Genomic DNA, 20,157 nt, shown 5'->3' on the forward strand with positions numbered 1-20,157 from the left:
TTCCTTATCGCTGAGGTGTGCTTTGGAGTTGTGTTTTTGCCGTCAGGGTTGCAAGGGCGCCAGGGCCCGTGTCTCTTTGCTTCTTTGCCATGGCGGCTGCGGTGTTGGCGGATCTATTTGGGGCTCGGGGTGGCTTGCTTTTTCCGGTTTGGTTGGCGGGGGTTGGGGCCGGCGGCTCGTGGTGGCGCCCGGGCTCTTGCCCTTGTGTGGGTGGGGCTGGGGGGCTGGCGGGGCCGGTTCCGCCCGGGCCGGGGGAAGCCTCAGCCAGATGATCGGTTTCGAGGAAGGGGGGGGGGCGGTCCTTGAATGAAAAGCCTCCCGAGATGGGTGTGTACTTCTAACTGTTTGCGCAATGCTTTTGAAACACCAGTGCTTCTTCTACAGGTGTGTCTTTATACCGTACGGCGGTTCCTTTCGCCAATGCTTGTCACTGATGCTAGGATGTCAAGCATGCCCTGAAGCAAGCGAGTCTAGTTCCTGCACTTGTCATGGGAAGAGGGGAGCGTCTGTCATGCTGGGGAAATGCGACTGCTGGGAGGCCTGCCTCGGGGTTAGGGAGCTCAGCACCGTCCAAGCTGGCTTTTGCTGATGCTATTTGATTGGAGAGTGAGTGAGTGCTATTCCGTTTAATGCAAGGTAGAGGAACGAAAGATGTTCCCGGGACCTTAAAAGCTGGCTTAAGTCGGACTGCAGCAGGCTGTTAGCCCTTTTATGCATCGCGAAGCTCACATTCTGTACGGAAACTGTGGCTGCTGACCTGAAAGGGAAGAGTGCACCTCAAAGGAGTTTTGTTTCTCAAGATCTGAACTGGAGGCATAGTGGCGAGAGGCTGTGGTATGTTCATTGATGGATTACGCGCTTTTCCCGATGATCTTTGTTGTGGACCTGATGCTGTAGCGCACATGGAGCGATCACCCGGAAGTGAGGCTGCCTGTGATGGTTTCCAGAGTCCTAGGTTCAAATGATGTGGAGTCAAGAAACGCTAAGGCTATACCGTGAGTGGAGGTCGTTAGGATGACAGGTGGGATTCATAATACGCGAGGCGGAGTGCTCATATCACGAAAACAATCGATCACTGCAACTGGACTGCCTTTTTCCTTCCCTGCTAAGGAGCCTAACTGATCTTACAGACTCGACATCTTAAAACCTTGATTCCTCGGCAAGCATCACGTTGGCCGTTTTTACTGAGGCTACCATAAGCTCAAAAGCGACTTGTGCTGGGCCGAACTACACGGTACCTTGGGATAGTATGATGGGCCTTCGACAATCATCTTTTCATGTTCGCACAATTGGTAAACTCACTGCGTTCAACTGTAGCGCGGAAGCACTAACAGTGCATCTGCGTTTTACTTCCTATGCTGGAATGCCTCTGCTTCACAGAGGGCCATAACCGACGGGGATGCGAGGCTCTTTTTAATGCAGTTTTGGTGATGTTTACTCAGATCAGAAGACCACATTTGGGGCAGCTTAAGTCTTTTCTAACACTCTTCTTATGATGCCAATCGAAAACGTGTCTACAATTTTCGCTTTGCCTCTCTCTTACTACTCTTGCGCTACTGTTACAGGTACAGAAAAGCCGACGACAATACAGCGGGTGGTAGCACACAGAAAATGAAGGTTTGCGATCTTCAGATAGGCCGTTGCTATGGCGCTTTGCTCTTGCTATTTTATGTGCTTCTGATTTCGTGCTTCGCCCGCTGCGAGAGGAAGCTAGTGGAGGTTCACCGGATCATTGCAGTTGGCGATGTTCACGGCGATGCTGATAATTTTCTGAAAATTCTCCGTATAGCAAATCTGATTGAGGACAGCGTAACAGGGGCATCAGGGGTGCTCGATAATCCACCGCGCTGGAAATACTCCTCGAGTCGAACAAACGGGACATCTGTGAGAACGACCCTTGTCCAAGTTGGTGATTTAATCGATCGTGGCGAGCAGGACTTGGAGGCTCTGAATATTGCCATCTCTCTTCAGGAGCAGACGGCGCAGTCCGGCTCGCAAGACGAGGTTGTGCTACTCATCGGGAATCACGAGCTTTTGAATATTCAAGGACATTATCATTACGTCAACAAACACAACTATGGTGGCTTTCTGAGCAAAGCACTTCGAGCGGAGGGGATGAAAGCAACAGGCGCCTTTGGCAAGTACATTGTGGATAATTTTAAGGCTGCGCACATGGATGAAGGGGTCTTGTTCATTCACGCCGGTATCGAAACGAGTATGAACATTAAGGACGTTGAGGCGCTCAACGCAGACGTCCGCGAGGCCTTGCGTCAAGGCATCTTCCGACATTCATTCCTAGGGAGCAGCGGCCCTCTATGGACGAGGAAAATGATTATAGAAAGCATGAGTGACGAGTGCTCCGATGTGAGGGCGGCACTAAAGCAGCTTAACGCAACGCGCATTGTCGTTGGTCATACACCACAGGAATCGGGACACATTGGGCAGCATTGTGACGGGCAGGTCCTTGCCATCGATGTAGGCATGAGTCGATGGATGTACGACAAGGTTGCAGCACTAGAGCTTGTGTTTTCAAAGTACATGGACAAAATTACTGGAACTGGATCCGCTAGCTTCGTGGTCAGAGAGCTACGTGAGGGTGTTTCGGGGTTTTGCCACACATGCCTTGATGAAAGGAGTGGTCTCGATACAACAGTAGGTGGTGACTCTGATGAGAACGATATTTTCGATGACTTGTAATCACACCTGGCCCCCAAAATTAACTTTTTCAAAACCCACGAATATTTTCTTTTATGGAGTTCTTTGGTGCTCTGGTTTGTCGGATTAGTTCTCTTTGCTGTATCCGAGTCTTTACCAGTGTTATGCCAGGTGCAAATAGTCTCTTGAAAAAATCGTATTTCATCTCTTTGGATTTTGGAAACATCAGCTGAAAAAGGTCTTGAGAGGGCAGAAATGGAGACACTTATTGCCCTGAAACAGCTGTGATCTTTCATCTTGTCTTTGCCCCTCGTCCACATTTGCACAATGTTTTTTTCTTTTTCAAGAAGCAGTCTCTTTCTCATAATACACCCATCAACTACGAATGCATCCCGGCGGACAATACAAAGGCGATCAGTATCGCAGGCGCGCGGGTTACAGTCAACAAGGTTATCTAGCTGCTCAAGGCAACAATGACCAGTTATCTGAAAAGACAGGTGGCAGTGGCAGCTACCGGGGAGGCAGAGGACGAGTTGGTTCGTTTAATAGTGGGCGGGGTGTGCGAGGAAGCGGCAATTTCCCGGGATATCGAGTAGATGTCGAACCGCTGCCGCAGAGAGAAGTGGACAAGTCGAACGGCCTCACAGTCGACAAAAACGATCTCTCGACATGGCGGAGAAAAGACTTCCACGAGCTTGTGAAAGCCTTCGTTGATGACAAGGACTCCAACGAGCTTTCATTCCCATCTACTCTGACACCTGCTCAACGGAATATGGTGCACCGAATTGCAATGTCATTTAACCTCGATCACAAATCCAGCGGCGAGGGTGCTAGCCGCGCCTTAAAGCTGACGAAAATTGGCGGAATAGTTGATGCACTGAAGCGCCAGCAAGACGCGGCTGAAGGCGGGGTTCGGGTCAAGACCATCGATGGGTATCAAGGGGCGCAAAAACTCGAGCACGACCATCTCTCTGAAAGCGATATTCTCTCGCTTGAAGACAAGCTCAAGCCGCACAAAAGCAGCATGGCTGCTGAAATCAAGGCTGTGGTGAATGAGCCAGCCTTGGAGAGAAAGTGTTTCCGAGTGGTTCAGGGAGGACTCTCTGCAGTGCCTAAACTTAGCTGGCCAGTGGACCGCGCTCAATTGAATCGGTTTCGTATGTCGCTACCAGCGTACCGGCATGGCCCACATATTATTCAATCGGTTCAGGAGAACTCTGTGGTTGTTATTTGTGGCGACACTGGCTGCGGCAAAACTACACAAATTCCGCAGATGCTCTACGACGCTGGGATTTTTGACAAGCACCACGACGTCATCTGTACGCAGCCTCGTCGAATCAGCGCACTCTCTGTTGCGCAGCGCGTTGCGACGGAACGGGGTGAGGCCTGTGGAGATAGCTGCGGGTACGTTATCCGTTTCGAGAACATGACGAGCGCAAGCTCGCATATTATTTACCAGACTACAGGTATATTGCTACGCCGCCTCCACACTGAGCCGGACCTGAAGGGTGTCGCATGCGTCGTCGTCGATGAGGTGCACGAGCGCGATGTAGAAACGGACTTTTGTCTGCTCTTGTTGCGCGATAGACTGCGTGCACAGCAGGAGTATCCGGGGAGATACCCACTGCAGCTCAAGCTTGTAGTGATGTCAGCAACAGTGCAGGTTGACGCGCTTGTGTCGTACTTTTCCGGCTACAACAGCGGCCGCGATATCCCGCTCATCACGATCCCTGGTACACTGTTTCCCGTGAGGGAGTTTTTCTTGGAGGATGTCTTGCGCAAAGTTGGCGCCTCGGTGTCCGCCGCATCGGCGATGAGACTCCTTTTGAACCAGAAGCAAGAGGCGCAGCGGAGCGCCGAAACGCCAGAGGCGGAGGGTAATGCTGCGTTGTACGAGCAGCTGAAGTCGGTGGTGTTCGACACGTTTGACCGGGATGTGGAGGGACTTGTTCCTTACGATCTTGTGTGTGATTTAATCAAGAAGATTCACGATGAGTCTCGTTCTCACGCGGAGAGCATTTTGGTATTTCTGCCAGGGTGGGCGGCGATTTCCTGCATTGCGAATCGACTCAAGCGCTCACAGTTTGCAAGGGAGCTCTCTATCTTGATGCTACACTCTAGCCTCACGACGTCAGAACAGCAGCGCGTTTTTGAGCGGCCGCCGAAACACTACCGCAAAATTGTGCTCGCCACTAGCATCGCTGAGACAAGTATCACAATCGACGATATTGTCTACGTCATTGACAGCGGTCTCGTGAAGGGGACGTCATACGATCCTATGGGCAACACCAGCGCTCTCAAAGCGACGCTGATCGGCAAGGCAAACGGGGTGCAGCGACGGGGCCGCGCCGGGCGCTGCCAGCCTGGCGTGTGCTATCATCTGCTTCCTAAGGCGGTGTACGATGACCTGCCCGGCTTCCTCCCTCCCGAAATCGTTCGGTCTCCACTCGAGGAGGTATGCTTGCAATTGAAGGCCATCGAGTCGAACCAGAAATGTGCGCAGGTATTATCGCGGGCGATGAGTGCGCCGCCCACGGAGGCAATAGAGCACGCCGTACAATTTTTGACGGACATGGGTGCGTTTACCACCGAAGAGAAGATGACCAACCTGGGCAGGGCTCTGGCAGCGCTCCCAACGCACCCACTATTGGGCAAGATGCTCTTCACAGCCGCCTGCTTCGGTGTTCTAGACACTGTCGCAACGATTGCGGCTGGTCTTTCGGTCAAGACGCCGTTCATTCGCCCACAGGCCTTTGAAAAGAACAGTGCTAAAGAGAACCTGCTTCGCATCGACGACAACGCTCTGTCGGACCACTTTTGCGTCGTAACTCTGTTCTCAGGGTGGATTCGAAGCGGCCGGAGTTTGCATTACGCGACTTCCCACTTTGCTGATAACAACACGTTGCGTTCGCTGGAGCGGACGAAGCTGCAGTTCATCAGACTGGTGCTCCAATCGTCCTTTGCGAAAGGGATCGTGTCCCCGGAGGCTCACTTTTCGCGGTACGCAAGCAACAGAGGGCTTGTCAGGCTCGTTCTCCTCTGGTCACTGTACCCGCGTCTCGCTACCATTGAGTACCGCGCCAACCGGGGCAGCCAGAACCCTCAGGTGTTCTGCTGGGACAACAAGGCTGCCGTGTTCTCCATGAATTCGGTGCTGGGGTTCTACAGGCGTAGGGACTTTGGTGCGAACTCCTTTATCGTATACTACGACCGCATGAACCTCGAGGCGATGCTGAGCGTTTTCGACGCAACAGCGGTGTCCCCGATCGACGTTGTGCTGTGCCTCCGCCAGCTCACGGTGCGGCCGCTGCTTGAGGTGCCAGCGCTCTTCTTGCAGGACACTGAGAGCAAGCTGGCGCCGCCGGCGTACCTAGACGTGAACAGCTTGCCAAACAAGGAGAACTACGCGGCGATGTTTTTCGATGGTGACAAGAAGCTGTACGTGGCCCCCAAGAAGCTGGCCGGCGTCCTTCAAACCGCGCGGGACTGCTTAGATTTCTTCCTCGCCACGTGTATCAAAAGCGTCCGCGCAAAGAAATTTCCTGATTCCTTGGTGCATGCTTTGGCACAGATCGTGGGATATCCCATCACTGGCTTTGATGCGCCTGCCACCGGCGTGGCTAGTGCAACTCACATGGATCCTGCTATTCAACAAATCCAGCTGGCCAGCGCACATCTACCCGGGTTTGCCCGTCGCCAGGGGCAGGGTGACATAGACTCGGACGTCTCTGACGATGAGGCGCCGATCATCGGAGACGAAGACGACGACACATACATGGGGCGCTTGACCGCAGAGCAAAAAGCATCCGTGACGGCCGCCTACGGTGATTTGGCGGTGTTCCGCTACGACGGCGTCGCAGAGCTCTTGCATGCAGCCAAGAGGGCGGAGGGCCTGTCAGCCTTGCCGGAGGAGGAAATGGAAGGAGGGGAGGTAAATGCCGCCGGCGACGATGAGGAAGACGAGGAGGATGAGGACGAAGAGATCATCGTTGCTAGCCTGAATCTCGCGGAGATGCAAGCTCTGCAAAACGCGTGAGCGCCTCTCCGATCGCGGGCCATCTCTTTTCGCTCGTCAGCTTTGAAGGTGGCCTAGCGTGGGGGTGGTTGGGTACTTTGATGCCAATGCCAATCAGCCCAGGTAAAGACGCCGCTTGCTTCAGCTGCTTGTTGCGTTTCGGCATGTTTTGTCGTTCCTTTCCTTTCTTCCCCCCTCTCCCTCGCTGCGCTTATTTGTGGAGGTGATTCATATCTTATTGCTGCCTCTATGTTGTGGACGTCGAGACGCAGTCCCTAATTGTAAGGTTTGCTTGCTTCTCTTTTCGCTTTGTTGTCTTCAGGCGAACTCCCTCCGCAAGAAGTATTTATGTTAGAATAAGTTCTCGCTGCATGCGTACGCATTCACTCATCTGCATGAGGTGCAGATCTCTGTGCACACTATCCCGTAGAACCGCTTCGAGGAAAAAAAGATAAGGGCGGCCCACGTTCTTGAAGATCAACAGAGGAGACTAGCTGTACCCACGTTTGACGCGCTGTGTCTGCTGTCCTCGTTTCCCCCTGATGTATGAAAAAGGTAGCAGCTTCGTCTATCTCAGGCGAACGCGCCATGGAAAATAGCTGTGCAGGTGCCGACGAGAAGTGCAGATTCCTCCGACGCGCTGCCGTTCGACAATCGACTCGGCACAGCGCGTATGGTGGAACAGTGTCGACAGAAGCCAAGGGGCGCTGTTGTGTGCGTAGAGCAGAAAAAAAGAAAAAACTACTGCCACGAAAGTGGCTTCTTTTTTTTGTTCTTCCTCTTCTCTGTGTGCACTTGCCACTGATGCTGCAGCACTCTCAGCGGTGCGCGGTGTAGTACTCATAAGCACATTCCCATTCGCCTGGACTCACGGTCAGTATTAGTAGTATTGGTCATCTGGGGTGCCTCCAGCAACTCGCCAGTATGCTGTGCATCAGGAAGCTAGCGCTCGTTGACAGAGCCGAGCCAGGGACGGTGTGGAGCTACGACCTGAAGAAGCAATGGTACTACGGTGACCTTGTCGCCGTCCGCGTGCACGATTCCAATGAGAAGGTGCTTGGATCCACGATCCCGGATGTCTTTGCCCCGACATCAGAGGCAGGGCAGTCTACAGTGTGTGTTTCCTGGATCAACGAATACCCAGCGGAGGAGCCGATGGCGCCTGAGAAAGCGCCCGAGGAGAGTCCTGGCGAGCCACCCGCTGGTGAATCGCGAGGTGAGGCCGCGATCGACGGAAGCGATCCGCCAGAGCCTACAGCGTCCCCGGTGACGTCGGGGAGCATGATGAATGGCCTCGACAATCTGGCCACTCCGCCAGGTGGCGTGGCCGCAGGCGCCAAATACGCTGAGCCGTGCACCGCCACAATTTCACCGCAGCCTGAATATCCCGCCGGAGGTGCCGCGGAGAGTGATCAAACTGTAACATCTGACAAACCCACAGCTGCTGCTAAAACCGCGACGAAGACACCAGAAGATCCGTCAGTATTGCCGAGCTCTTTGGCGGCGGCTCCAGGCTCCCCGTTCAGCGAGGCGCCCACTGGAGAGGGAAGTGGAGCTGCCTGGGTCCCGGTATCCGTGGCACCGGTGGCACGCAAGCCCAGATTTAGCGGCTGCACGCCGATCAGCATTGCTCAGGCGCCAAGGGGTGTTCTCCACTTTCAGGTCATCACGGTGTTCGGCACAAAGGTGGCCGTGGGAGGGGCGAATGTGCAGTCAATCCTGGAGGCTGACACGTCGGAATCACCCCATGTCCAGCACTACGCTGTGCTCATCACCCCAGCCAACACAAATGCGGAGAGTGCCAGTACGATTCACGCGGTGCTGGAATTCAGCGTTGTCGTCGGGACAACAGATATTGCTACCGTAGTTTCTTTAGCTGCCAGCGCCTCGTACGCACCGATGCCCACGCCTCTCCGTGCCGGTAGCACTTGTGCTTTTTCGACCCACACCTTCTACTTTCCCTCCAAGTTTCTCTCTGGGAACGGCGTCTACATTGTGACGAATGTGCTGTGCGCGGAGAGCTTATCGGACAACACCGTGTACTTGGAGTTCGCCTTACCAGAGGACTTGAAACGGATGCATGTGCTGCCAGAGAAGAAGGCTGTCCTCAAAGAGCGCGGCGAGCGCGCCTACTTTACGTGCACTTGGGATGTGCTTAGTCCCTACGTGGGCACCGCTAACGGCAAGGACTCGCAGCTTACATCGGCTGGGCTTCATGTTTTGATCCGCGACGGCGCTGAAAGCCGGGCTCCTTTTGATATCGAAGTGGTTGGTGAGCCTCCGTCAACAAAGAGCGTGGATCCTTACATGTTTTTTTTAAACCACGCCAAAGTCACTAACAACTCTTGCAATGCGGGTGATGAGGCCATCTTCATGGACATTTTACCTATTTCACTCGTCACTCGTGAGGTCGCGTAGCCGGCCACTGCGACACGGATGCCGTCAGCCGGTGCTATGAACCCTTCACGTACTCATCCACTGCACCGAGAGGGAGAGCCGCTGGGCATTGTTCTTGTCGTTCCTACGGTCTCGGACATATTCCACGAGTGACAAAGTGCGACAGAGGGACGGTTTCTTTTTTTTTTTGTTTTCCACCCACCAAGATTTGCGCAAACCAGTTATCTGTTCCTACTCTGTGTACCGAGGTTTACCTTCTCCGCCTCACGTTGTCTCTTGTGTGAACAGGGGCGAGGGGGGAGACCTGACACAAAACACGCATGGCGCGCTCACCCCTTGCATCTCCCTCCTCGTTCCTATTTCAGATATGTCACTGGTGTTTCTCTTGCGTTTCAATGGCTGCTCGTCGAGGTCTCTGTACCGTTGCCCTTTTCCGCTGTAGAGGTCAGCCGCTTTGCTTTGTTCGAGTCTTCCTGTACAAGTGAAAGAGCCTGTCCCCCACCTTTTTCTCTTCGTTTTTTGTGTTGCTACTCGCTGGTTTAGCCCTAATGACGGTGAGAAACACCTCAGTGTGTGGCATAACAGGGCCCAGCACCAGCCCCGTGGGGGAGCCCAGCAGCCCCACACCCCTACCGGTGCCGAACCACTTTTTGGTGGCGAAAGGGCCAGGCACCTGCGACGTGGGGTGTGAGAGCGATTCATGGCTACTGACGCCGGTGGTCCGATCCTGGATGGCGTGGCGTCGGGGCGGCGTGTGACAGCTCACGCGTATGTGTCATTGATGTGCGTGTCAAAGTGTCAGCGCGACCCGTGCGTACCCAACCCGGCCTTCGCGCTGATTACTGGTGGCGGGCTGAATGTGGGACACGAGCCGTGCCCAGGTGGCCGCGCCGGCGTTGTCGCGGCGCGTGTCGCAGGTTGCTTTTCTCCACCCGCTGGGGCCCGCAAGAAGCAGGGCAGCGCGGAGTTTGGCTTCAATATCACTCGAAAAAGGGTGCTTGACGGAAGCAGCAACAAAACGTTTCTGGGTTAGCGCTTCGTCTGCGAAAGTGCTGGAAACTGCGTTTTCTTGTATCTGCACTTCTTGTGTGTGATCCCTGGTGTTTTTTATTCCAGCATCTGTGATGGCGTGTGCAGAGGTACGCACCGATTCTTCTCCCGAATGCAAAACAAATGCGCGCATTCAACGCGTCAAGCACCGAAAAAGGAAAGGCGTTGGAGAGACGATAATCGATGCACTTTTCTAGCATGAGGAAGTACACTGCGAAGGATGCGTGCAGTCTTCCTCCGAGTACCGCCACGCTACTCTTCTTTTCATAGCTCCCTTTCGAGGCTCCGTCTTGACGTCAGCAGGCGCTTCAGCTGATGCTTCGCTGCCGCCTCCTTTGCGTCGACTCGCCCAGTGCTCTGCCGCCTCGCCCTGTCACCCCTCTCCCGCCTCGCTCTATTTCCTTCTCCCCCTCTGCGCTTCCCCTCCCCACTCACACAAACACACACACTGATGCATACGCTGCCCCGCTCTCGCCGTTGCTGTCTTGTTGTGCGTAGGGTATCGCATTGTGCATAATGGTCAAGTCCCACTACATCTGCGCGGGCCGCCTGGTGCGCATCCTGCGCGGCCCCCGCCAGGACCGCGTTGGTGTGATTGTCGACATTGTTGACGCGAACCGCGTGCTGGTAGAGAACCCGGAGGACGCGAAGATGTGGCGCCACGTGCAGAACCTGAAGAACGTGGAGCCGCTGAAGTACTGCGTGAGCGTCAGCCGCAACTGCAGCGCGAAGGCGCTGAAGGATGCGCTGGCCTCGTCGAAGGCGCTGGAGAAGTACGCGAAGACGCGCACTGCTGCGCGCGTGGAGGCGAAGAAGGCGTGCGCTGTGTCGACGGACTTCGAGCGCTACCAGCTGCGCGTTGCGCGCCGTTCTCGCGCGCACTGGGCGCGCAAGGTGTTCGACGAGAAGGACGCGAAGACGCCCGTGTCGTGGCACAAGGTTGCGCTGAAGAAGATGCTGAAGAAGGCCGCAAAGATGGACTCGACCGAGGGCGCTAAGAGGCGCATGCAGAAGGCGATCGCTGCGCGCAAGGCGAAAAAGTAAGGCCATACCCTGACTTCGCTTGTTTCGTGATTTTTCGTGGGATCCGGTTGTCCTACCACCGGTCTTTCATTGGTTTATTTCTCTCAGGTCTGAAAGAAGCGCAAAGGCGAACGCATTGTAGTGGGTGGTGGTGTCGCAAGGGCTGATATGAGTGGGGCCTATGCGCATCCCTCAGAGTCCACGAGGGTGGGTGTATGTGGAAGTTGTTTGCGGCATATGTGACTGCTCGCATGTGCCGCGGTGAGTCGGTGGCACTTATTCGATTCCCCAGGCACGCACGCGGGAGCTGTCGATGTGGAGCGATGGAACGCCTACGAGCGCCGTCGTGTGTCGCCGCCTCGACTTTTGCCTGTGGAGTCTTTGTGCCCACGCTGCACTCTTGACAGCATGATGCAAACCGCAGCAAGTTTGACGGTCATTGGTGTATGACTTCTTCAACGACCCTCTCGCTCTCTCTCTCCTCCTTGCTCATCTTCTTTCGCATCGCACAGTCGTCTCCGCGTGGAGGGGTAGTACTTCCACTGCTTCTTGGGGAGAGTCACAGGTGCACATATGCACGCATACACACTCTCTCGTTGTGTCTGAAAAGGAAGTGGCAGAGGAAAAATGATTCTTATCGGTCTCACGGGCGGAATTGCCTGCGGCAAGTCATCTGTCTCGCGTATACTGCGAGACGAGTTTCACATCGAAGTTATCGATGCCGACCTTGTCGTGCGTGAGCTTCAGGCCCCGAATTCTGCGTGCACTCGACGAATTGCAGCGCGGTGGCCCCTCTGTGTGCATCCAGAGACTGGGGAGCTGAACCGCGCAGAATTAGGCAAGATCGTCTTCAGTGATGCACAAGCTCGACGGGCGCTAGGAGAAATAATGAACCCCGCGATCTTCAAGGCCATTCTGAAGCGCATCGCCGCCGCGTGGTGGCTTGACCTTTGGCGCAGTGGCGCCGCCTCGTCGCCATCCATCGTGGTATTGGACGCGCCTACGTTGTTCGAAACCAAAACGTTCACGTACTTTGTCAGCGCCTCCGTCGTGGTGAGTTGCTCCGAGCAGCGTCAGATTGAGCGACTGCGTGGCCGAGACGGTTTCTCGAAAGAGGAGGCGCTGCAGCGTATCGGTAGCCAGATGTCTCTCGAGGCAAAGCGCCGGCTTGCCGACTACATTATTGAGAACGACTACGCAGACGACCTGGACGCGCTTCGCGGAGTTCTGTGCGCGTGCGTTGCGTGGATGTCGCGGCAGTCCAACAAGCGGCTCACGTACATGTTTGGCACCGTGGCTACTGCCGCGGTTGGTGTGGCGGCCGCCGTGGGCTACGTTGGTTACCAACTACTGCTAGCGTGAGGGGTTGTGCTTGCTTCATTATCATGCTTGCGTGGAGGTACCTACCCTCCGTGTAGGGCGAGGCGTTTCAGCTGTCATCGAGGAGACGATTCTGACCCCCCCTTTGGGCGGGGTTAGGAGAGCAGTCTCTGCACTGTGCATACTGGGCACTCTCTTTCACATTCATGAGGGAAAACAAACATCGACTCGCAACTACAACGTACCTCTTTTTAATTGCTTAGCAAGGACAAGACTCAGTCTTGTCGCAGCCATGATTCGCGACGCTAAGCTAGCTATGTGTCACGTACGTGTCCTTAATGCGCGCGCGGCTCTTGGTGCAGTCGATGTCACGCAGAGAACGATGGATAACACAGATGCTACCTTGTTGCAGTCGTTAGGCGGCGCATGAAAAGATGTATGTGGACGTCTTTTCCTCGCTCTTAGCTCAGTCATTCTCGCTTTTCTTTTTCTACGCTGAGGCTTGTGTTTGTGTGTGTGTGTGTGGATATATGTGTTTCTCTCTACATCTGTGCTCTCTACGCCACCATAACACCCTCCCATCGATCACCCCTTCACCGAAGCCGTCACCATCAACACATAGGAGTCTCTCTATAGGCTTTCACAGTGAAAACGAATCTCTTTCCTTTTTCTCCCCTCATCCTCTTCCGTGAAACTGAAGCGATTCTCTCCGTTGCTGCGCCGCGGGATGTCGTTCACGGAGTGGCCTGTGAGTCGGGTTCGCCAGGAGTTCGTCGACTACTTCAAGAAGCAGGGTCACACATTTGTGCCCAGCAGCCCCGTCTGCCCTCACGATGACCCGACCCTGCTGTTCATCAATGCGGGCATGAATCAGTTCAAGGCGCTCTTTTTGGGGACCGCTGACCCCAACACCGACTTTGGCCGTCTGAAGCGCGCTGCCAACTCGCAGATGTGCATTCGCGCTGGTGGCAAGCACAACGACTTGGAGGATGTCGGTCGCGACACGTACCACCACACCTTTTTCGAGATGCTAGGATCATGGTCCTTTGGCGACTACTTCAAGAAGGAGGCCATCCAGTGGGCCTGGGAGCTGCTGACAGAGGTGTACAAGCTGCCCAAGGATCAGCTCTACGTGACCTACTTTGAGGGGGACGAAAGTAACGGGCTGGATCCGGATCTGGAGGCGAAGGAGCTGTGGGGCCAGCTTCTCCCAGAGAGCCAGATCGTCCCCGGCAACGCCAAGGACAACTTTTGGGAGATGGGTGACACTGGCCCGTGCGGTCCGTGCTCGGAGGTTCACTTTGACCGTATCGGTAGGCGCAACGCTGCTAGCCTCGTCAACAAGGACGATCCGATGGTGGTGGAGATATGGAATCTGGTGTTTATGCAGTTCGAGCGTCGCGCCGGTGGCTTCCTCACCCCACTGCCGCAGAAGCACATAGACACCGGCATGGGTCTAGAGCGCCTCACTTCTATTCTGCAGGGTGTTAAGTCCAACTACGACACAGATGCGTGGATTCCTCTCTTTGAGGCCATCCAGACTGCGACCGGCTACCCCAAGTCGTACGCCGAGATCCGCAACGACCCCGACAGCGATGCCTTGGTGGCCTACCGCGTTGTCGCCGATCACATTCGGTGCCTGACGTCGGCCGTGGGCGACGGCGTCATGCCCGACTCCGTCGGCCGCGGCTTCGTGCTGCGTCGAATTATCCGCCGCGCTGTGCGCTACGGTGTGCAGTTCCTCGGTGCCAAGCCTGGCTTCTTCACGCAGCTGGTCGACAGTGTGTGCACCTCGTTGGGCCCATTCTTCCCGCACCTGAAGGAACCCCGCAATATCCAGCGCATCAAGGCGGTGCTGGCCGACGAGGAGCAGTCGTTTGCCAAGACATGGGAGATGGGGCTGAAGCATTTTAACCACGCCGTGAATGAGTGTCGAGCAAACAGCTCGAAGGTCATTAGCGGCTCCGAGGCTTTTGTGCTTCATGACCGGTACGGGTTCCCGGTGGATCTGACGTGCCTGCTGGCTGAGAAGGACGGCATGACAGTGGACTTGGAGGGCTTCAACACGGAGATGAAGGAGAGCAAGGTTAGCGCAGGCCGTGTGGCGGCCACCAAGACCTTCATTGACGCATACCAGCTCGAGGAGCTCAAGACGCGCGGTATACCGCAGACCAATGACGCTGCGAAGTATGTCTGGGAGGACTACACCGGCGACGTACTCGCTATCTTCGACAAGAAGAACAGCAAGTTCATCTCTCTTCTGGAGCCTGGCAACGACCTTGGAGCCGAGGGGGTCGGTATCATCCTGAGCACCACGAACTTTTACGCCGAGTCTGGCGGCCAGGTGTACGACACCGGCCGCCTGGTCGCGGCTAGCGACAGTGTGTTCGAGGTGAAGAAGGCGTACAACGTGGCCGGCTACGTGGTGCACGTGGGCAACCTCAGCAAGTACTCTGCCTCCCCGATCCCCTCGTCTGCGGTGGTGCAGCTGCAGGTGGACTACGAGCGCCGCCTGCCGATCGCGGCAAACCATACCACGACCCACCAGCTGAACTGGGTACTGCGCCGTGTGCTGGGGGAGAAGCCGGATAACTTCACAGAGGTGCAGCAGAAGGGCTCCCTCGTGACGGACGAGATGCTCCGCTTCGATTTCAGCTATAACACAAAGCTGTCGAACGAGGACCTTGTGCGCGTGGAGCAGCTACTGAACGAGAAGATTCAGGCGGGCCTGCTCGTCTACCGTGAGGAGGTGCCCCTGGAGGCTGCTAGCAAGATCAACGGTCTTCGCCAGATGTTTGGCGAGAAGTACCCCGACCCCGTCAGCGTCATCTCCATCGGCACCCCAATCAACGAAATGCTGGCGAACCCCGAGAAAGAGGAGTGGCGCGATTACGCCGTCGAGTTCTGCGGCGGCACGCACCTGAAAAACCTCAAGGAGGCCGAAAAGGCGGTAATAATCTCAGAGGAGGCCCTCATGAAGGGCGTGCGCCGCGTGGTCGTGGCCACCAGGTTGGAGGCTGACAAGGTCATCAAGGCTGGTGCTGAGCTGAAGAGACAATACGATGAGCTGATGAAAAAGGAGGCGACGGCGACCAGCGTCAAGGCGCTTTCAGTGCTGAACAAGAATGTAGGTGACAGCTGCATTCCGCTGGTGCTCAAGAACGAGATGCGCGAAAACATCGACGCGGCCATCAAGCGGATGAACGCGACCCTCAAGTCGCAGGCTGCGGAGGCACGGGATAAAGCCGCAGAGGCAGGCAAGTGCCTCGGCGCGTCGTACGACGCTGCTGCCGCGCCATTCCTCGTTCACCAGATGACCGAATTCGGTGCGGAGCGCGAGGCACTGCAGGCGTTTTCCGACGGCTTCTCCAGCACCGTGAGCGGACCGGTCGGCGTCTTCCTCATCGGCAGCGACAACGAGAAGGCGCTCGCGATTGTGTCCATGCCGGCCGCTTTTGTGGAGAAGAAGATGAGCGCTGTCGCGTGGGCCAAGTCTTCCATTGGCAAGGGTGGCGGTAAGCCCAACGCCGCTCAGTCCGGTCTCCCCGCCAAGGACGTCGCTGCGGCTGTGGCGAAGGCCATGGAAGAAGCAGAGAGGATGAAGGCGTCTCTGTAGAGCGACATGGATGCTTTCCGTGCTGATAGATAAGTGCTCACGCCGCTCTTGGCGCAGCGACGGTCCCCGACGCTAGTGCGCTGGTGAGGAGAGGCACCCTGGCTGTGCGTGTGCTCATGCCTGCTTTGAGCGTTCTCTCCCCATAATATAATGATGTGCGGGCGCGAGACAGGAGACATGCATGCGCGCTCCTTTACATTGTCCGCGCGCGCACACACACACACACATACACACGCGCACCCATTTTCCTTTTCGGGGTCTCTCTTCCATCGAATGCATCAAGGGACGCGAGCCGAGTCGGGAGGGGAGCACATCAGCTGTTTGGCTTGGGCGCCTAAGCACACACTCTCTTTGTTTTTTGTACCGTTGCTGTTGTTGTTCTCGATCTACCCGTTTCTCCATCTGAATACCTTTTCTTGCTCCCAAATCTCTGATGAACGTTCTCTATCCAAATGATCGAATTGAAGAGGGGCGAGGGCGTGAGGCACCCACACCCATACAGTCGCAAGCAAACGGAGAACCACGTGCGTGGTGTGTTCCTGCGTGTGCACGTGTATGTGTATGTAAGAGAGGGCGTCTATACATGTGCGCGTCTGCGGCGGACTAATTTTGAGGCGGGGAATTCCGTAAGGAGTGCCATTCCAGAGGAACGCAAACAGAGAGGAGCGAACACACACGCACACACACGCACACACACACACACACACACACGCACACACACAGGCGGTGCAGTGTCAAGCGTGCACACTTTCGAGGCTTCACCAGAGGGGTGGGGAGGTACGATGCGGCTGTGCGCCCATTGCCAAGCTGCATTTGTTGTCTCCAACTCAGGGCCTTCCCTCCTCCCTCTCTCTCCGGCTGGCGCGGTGTCATGTGCCGTGATTCACAGGCTCGTGGTATGATGCCTGGATCACATTACGTTGCATCCCTATCCTCCTACGCGTCGTATGCTTTCTTTGTGTGGCACCGTAGCGGTGGAGCCCCGCAGACTGTTTATGGCCGTTTTTTTTGCGATGTGCTGCGTGGATCAATACGAGCGATGCGCCCAGCCGAGGTGTCTTTTCAGCACGACTCGTCACCTCGCATGCGTCTCGCCACCCGCCAAGTCCTTTCATCTTCTCTTCGTACCGCCCTCTCTTTTGCCTCCCCCCCCTCCTGATGGAACGCCGGCGCCGTGTTACCGGGTACCTCACTTTGGCATTGCGGCACTTCTCTTTGCCTCCTGTGTTTTCCGCTCCCTCACTGTGTTGACGGGGAAGCGAGGCGAAGTGGTGCGACGCTTATCTTTCCAGTCAACAGCGGTACCGGTGCCTCTTCACCCTCGATTCCGTGAATAAGGAGTCGACCCACTTCTGTCATCACCATTACCAACGCCCACCTCCGCAGAGGGTGTAGCTTTAAACAAGCACACACACACACACACACACACACACATCATTATCACACGCCGTGCCTCATCGCACGTTGTCTCCATTTTCTCCGTTTATTTTTGCTTGTTGTGCTCAACAGCGTTGCCGGCTCTCCTCGTCTCTTCCCTCTTTCCCGTCAAGCCTTTCTGTGCGCCGTCTCGTTCTGTTCTCCTTTTCTCCCTCTGTGTCTCTCCACCCCCCCCCCCCCCCCCCAAAAAAAAAAAAAAGCGCTCCGGGGCACTGACAGGTATCGTGTGTGTCTCCCCGTCTTAGGCGAAACTTGCGCGTGCGTATCGCCAACCCGCGCACCACTTATTAGCGTGTGTGGTGCCGGATGTCTCGTATCTTCTACAGAGGCAGAGCACGAAGCAGTATAGAGAGCGGCAGAGAGACGAAAGGGGGGGGGGAGGGGGAGTTGCCGTCTTGACAGTGTATATGCTGCTCTAACGCGCAGACGTGTGCACACACGAGCACGAAAAGGTGTACACTTACGTAATCACCCTGCTGAGATTTCAGGCAACGAGCCACAGTTGCCTTCTTTGGAGTGTTAGCTGTTGGGCCCCACAGCACGACCCACCCACGCGTACAATCAAACGCTTCGATAGCACACTGTCGCTCCTTTTCCGAACTCCCTCGGCTCATCCGTTGGGGAGGACTGCGCAGTAGGACAGAAGCCCCACACCTTAGTCGCGCAAGTAGATTGCCCTCGCGGTGCTATGTCTGTATCCGCATCTTCCTCGAGGGCCGCCGCTGCGTCGTCCGGCACCCTCGATGCCACGGTTGCCCCACACACCGCCGACGCTGTGGAGGAGACGTTCAAGCTTCTGGTGTGGCGTCTCGTTCTGGTTGACACAGCCGAAGACAGCTCGCAGTGGTCTTCGCGGGCGAAGCAGCAGTGGGGTGGCGGCAAACCCCTCTTCGTGTCCGTTAGTAACAAATTCAAGGAACATGGCAGCACCCTGTCGAAGAAGCTGGTGTTTGGTAATCCACAGCAGTCGCAGCAGCAGTCGTGGAGCGGGATTGAATGGCGAGAGGGCAATATTATATATGTGCCGCTGGATGATGATCCTGTGCTGATGATCGAGGTTGGCGTGCTCCGGCATGGCAAGAAAAGTGTGCTGGGGCTTGGTATAATCAACGCGCAGTCGATGCTGGCGGAGAGCCGCCAGTACACCAAGTTCACCGTTCATGTGCTGCCGACTCACACCTCGATTGACGCCTTCACAGTGCATGCGGTGGCAGAGGTGGAGATCCGCAGCAGCCTGCTCCACGAGCCACCCGATCTCAACTTCACCCCGCTAGAGTACAACTACGGGACCGTGCGAGTATCCACTGCGGACTTTTACTACCCGTCTTTCTTTCTCACGGGGACGGGTGAGTATATTGTCTCCAACGTGCTGTGCGCGATGAACATGACAGAGTTCAGCTCCCTGGCTATGCAGCTGGTTCCGTTGCACTCGGCTGCCAGCTACATTGCCACGGAGCCGTCGCAGGTGATTACAGTGCGGCCGCAGCAGCGCGTGTACTTCAGTGCTACCTGGAATCTTACTAACCGAGCCTGCATGAAGACGCTGGAAATGCAACTCAGGGTGAACGGCTCACAGAAGCCGTCGGCACCGGTTCTCATAAAGGTTCACAATCAGGTCCCACAGACGCCAGGCAACACAGACCTGCCCTTCCACTACTGGGTGAACACCACGTGTATCACAAATCGACAAATGCTGCCGTCGCAGGAGCTACCCCTCATCCATGCCGTTCTTCCAGTGTACCGCTTTATTAGTCGCAGCGCCCCCATCAACCAAACAGAGGGCATGATCGTGGCGTTCGACAAAGACAAGGGTGAGCATGTGCTGGTGCGAGCGAATGGCGTGCCAGTGACAATGGGCAAGCTTTACGGAACTGACCATCATCAGCAACGGCAATCGCCGCATCGCCTGTCGTCGCAGAAGTCAGGCACCAGTGCCTCCGCGCTGAGCAGAGCGGAAAGTATGGACCTCAGCGCTGTCAGCGACTTGACATCTCCATTCGGCTTTGATACGAACGCCTCCTTCGTTGTGCGCGACAGCCACGTCAGAAACCCATTCCCGTCGCGGGGGCCGCTGCTGAATCTCTCACAGAAGACGTGTTTGTGCACCATCGCTCTCGGGCTGATTCGCGGGTTTCCCATGGTGTACGAGGCCACTACCGGCCTGTCTCCATCCTTCCAAGTGAGTGTGACGCTGCTGGATCAGCGCGGGTGGCAGATTGTGCATGGTGAAACTCTCCCCAGCTACCATAGCGCCAGCGGCAGCCTGCGATGGGCGGAACAGCTGGTCCTGCGGAAGTGGCCAGGAGCGACGTCGCGGCAATTTGTTCGCCTCAATCTGACCGAGGTGCGGCCCCGCGACGGGGACGAGACGCCGATCGGCGCCGGCCTCATCTCCCTCCCCAGCATGCAGCGCCTATACACACAGAACCCGCTGAGCGTCGCTTTCTATGTGTACGAGACGTACTCCTTGTACGATCAGCTGAACTCGTCATCCCTGTTAATGAAGGACGTCAACGTGATGTTCTCGGAGCTGCGCTGACAATGGAGGCGTGCCGCTGCGCCGTGACGTTGCATTGCTTTGTTCCTCGCTCTTCGTTTTGTTTGTCCGAGTTACTCCACTGCGACACCTTGACAATCATGAGCA

At 55.9% G+C, this 20,157-nt stretch overlaps 7 protein-coding genes across 7 annotated transcripts; all 7 read left to right on the forward strand.

The window, feature by feature from the left end:
* Window positions 1-1,611: 1,611 nt before the first annotated feature.
* On the forward strand, window positions 1,612-2,697 carry LMJF_22_1490 (putative Serine-threonin protein phosphatase; the record flags this gene model as incomplete). Its single annotated transcript, XM_001683248.1, has 1 exon — window positions 1,612-2,697. One exon carries the CDS (start codon window positions 1,612-1,614, stop codon window positions 2,695-2,697), a length of 1,086 nt encoding a protein of 361 aa, XP_001683300.1.
* Window positions 2,698-3,427: 730 nt separating this feature from the next.
* LMJF_22_1500 (putative ATP-dependent DEAD/H RNA helicase) lies at window positions 3,428-6,691 on the forward strand (the record flags this gene model as incomplete). The annotated part of the gene is made up of 1 exon (XM_001683249.2): window positions 3,428-6,691. One exon carries the CDS (start codon window positions 3,428-3,430, stop codon window positions 6,689-6,691), a length of 3,264 nt encoding a protein of 1,087 aa, XP_001683301.2.
* A 903-nt stretch (window positions 6,692-7,594) lies between these two features.
* LMJF_22_1510 (hypothetical protein) lies at window positions 7,595-9,088 on the forward strand (the record flags this gene model as incomplete). The annotated part of the gene is made up of 1 exon (XM_001683250.1): window positions 7,595-9,088. The coding sequence occupies one exon, from the start codon at window positions 7,595-7,597 to the stop codon at window positions 9,086-9,088; it is 1,494 nt and encodes a 497-aa protein (XP_001683302.1).
* Window positions 9,089-10,633: 1,545 nt separating this feature from the next.
* On the forward strand, window positions 10,634-11,161 carry LMJF_22_1520 (putative 40S ribosomal protein L14; the record flags this gene model as incomplete). The annotated part of the gene is made up of 1 exon (XM_001683251.1): window positions 10,634-11,161. The coding sequence occupies one exon, from the start codon at window positions 10,634-10,636 to the stop codon at window positions 11,159-11,161; it is 528 nt and encodes a 175-aa protein (XP_001683303.1).
* Window positions 11,162-11,767: 606 nt separating this feature from the next.
* Window positions 11,768-12,502, forward strand: LMJF_22_1530 (putative dephospho-CoA kinase; the record flags this gene model as incomplete). The annotated part of the gene is made up of 1 exon (XM_001683252.1): window positions 11,768-12,502. One exon carries the CDS (start codon window positions 11,768-11,770, stop codon window positions 12,500-12,502), a length of 735 nt encoding a protein of 244 aa, XP_001683304.1.
* A 685-nt stretch (window positions 12,503-13,187) lies between these two features.
* Window positions 13,188-16,076, forward strand: LMJF_22_1540 (putative alanyl-tRNA synthetase; the record flags this gene model as incomplete). The annotated part of the gene is made up of 1 exon (XM_001683253.1): window positions 13,188-16,076. One exon carries the CDS (start codon window positions 13,188-13,190, stop codon window positions 16,074-16,076), a length of 2,889 nt encoding a protein of 962 aa, XP_001683305.1.
* A 2,125-nt stretch (window positions 16,077-18,201) lies between these two features.
* On the forward strand, window positions 18,202-20,052 carry LMJF_22_1550 (conserved hypothetical protein; the record flags this gene model as incomplete). The annotated part of the gene is made up of 1 exon (XM_001683254.1): window positions 18,202-20,052. The coding sequence occupies one exon, from the start codon at window positions 18,202-18,204 to the stop codon at window positions 20,050-20,052; it is 1,851 nt and encodes a 616-aa protein (XP_001683306.1).
* Window positions 20,053-20,157: the final 105 nt, after the last annotated feature.

This window comes from Leishmania major, chromosome 22, assembly GCF_000002725.2.
Source record: "Leishmania major strain Friedlin complete genome, chromosome 22".
In the NCBI taxonomy this organism is placed as follows: Eukaryota; Euglenozoa; class Kinetoplastea; order Trypanosomatida; family Trypanosomatidae; genus Leishmania; species Leishmania major.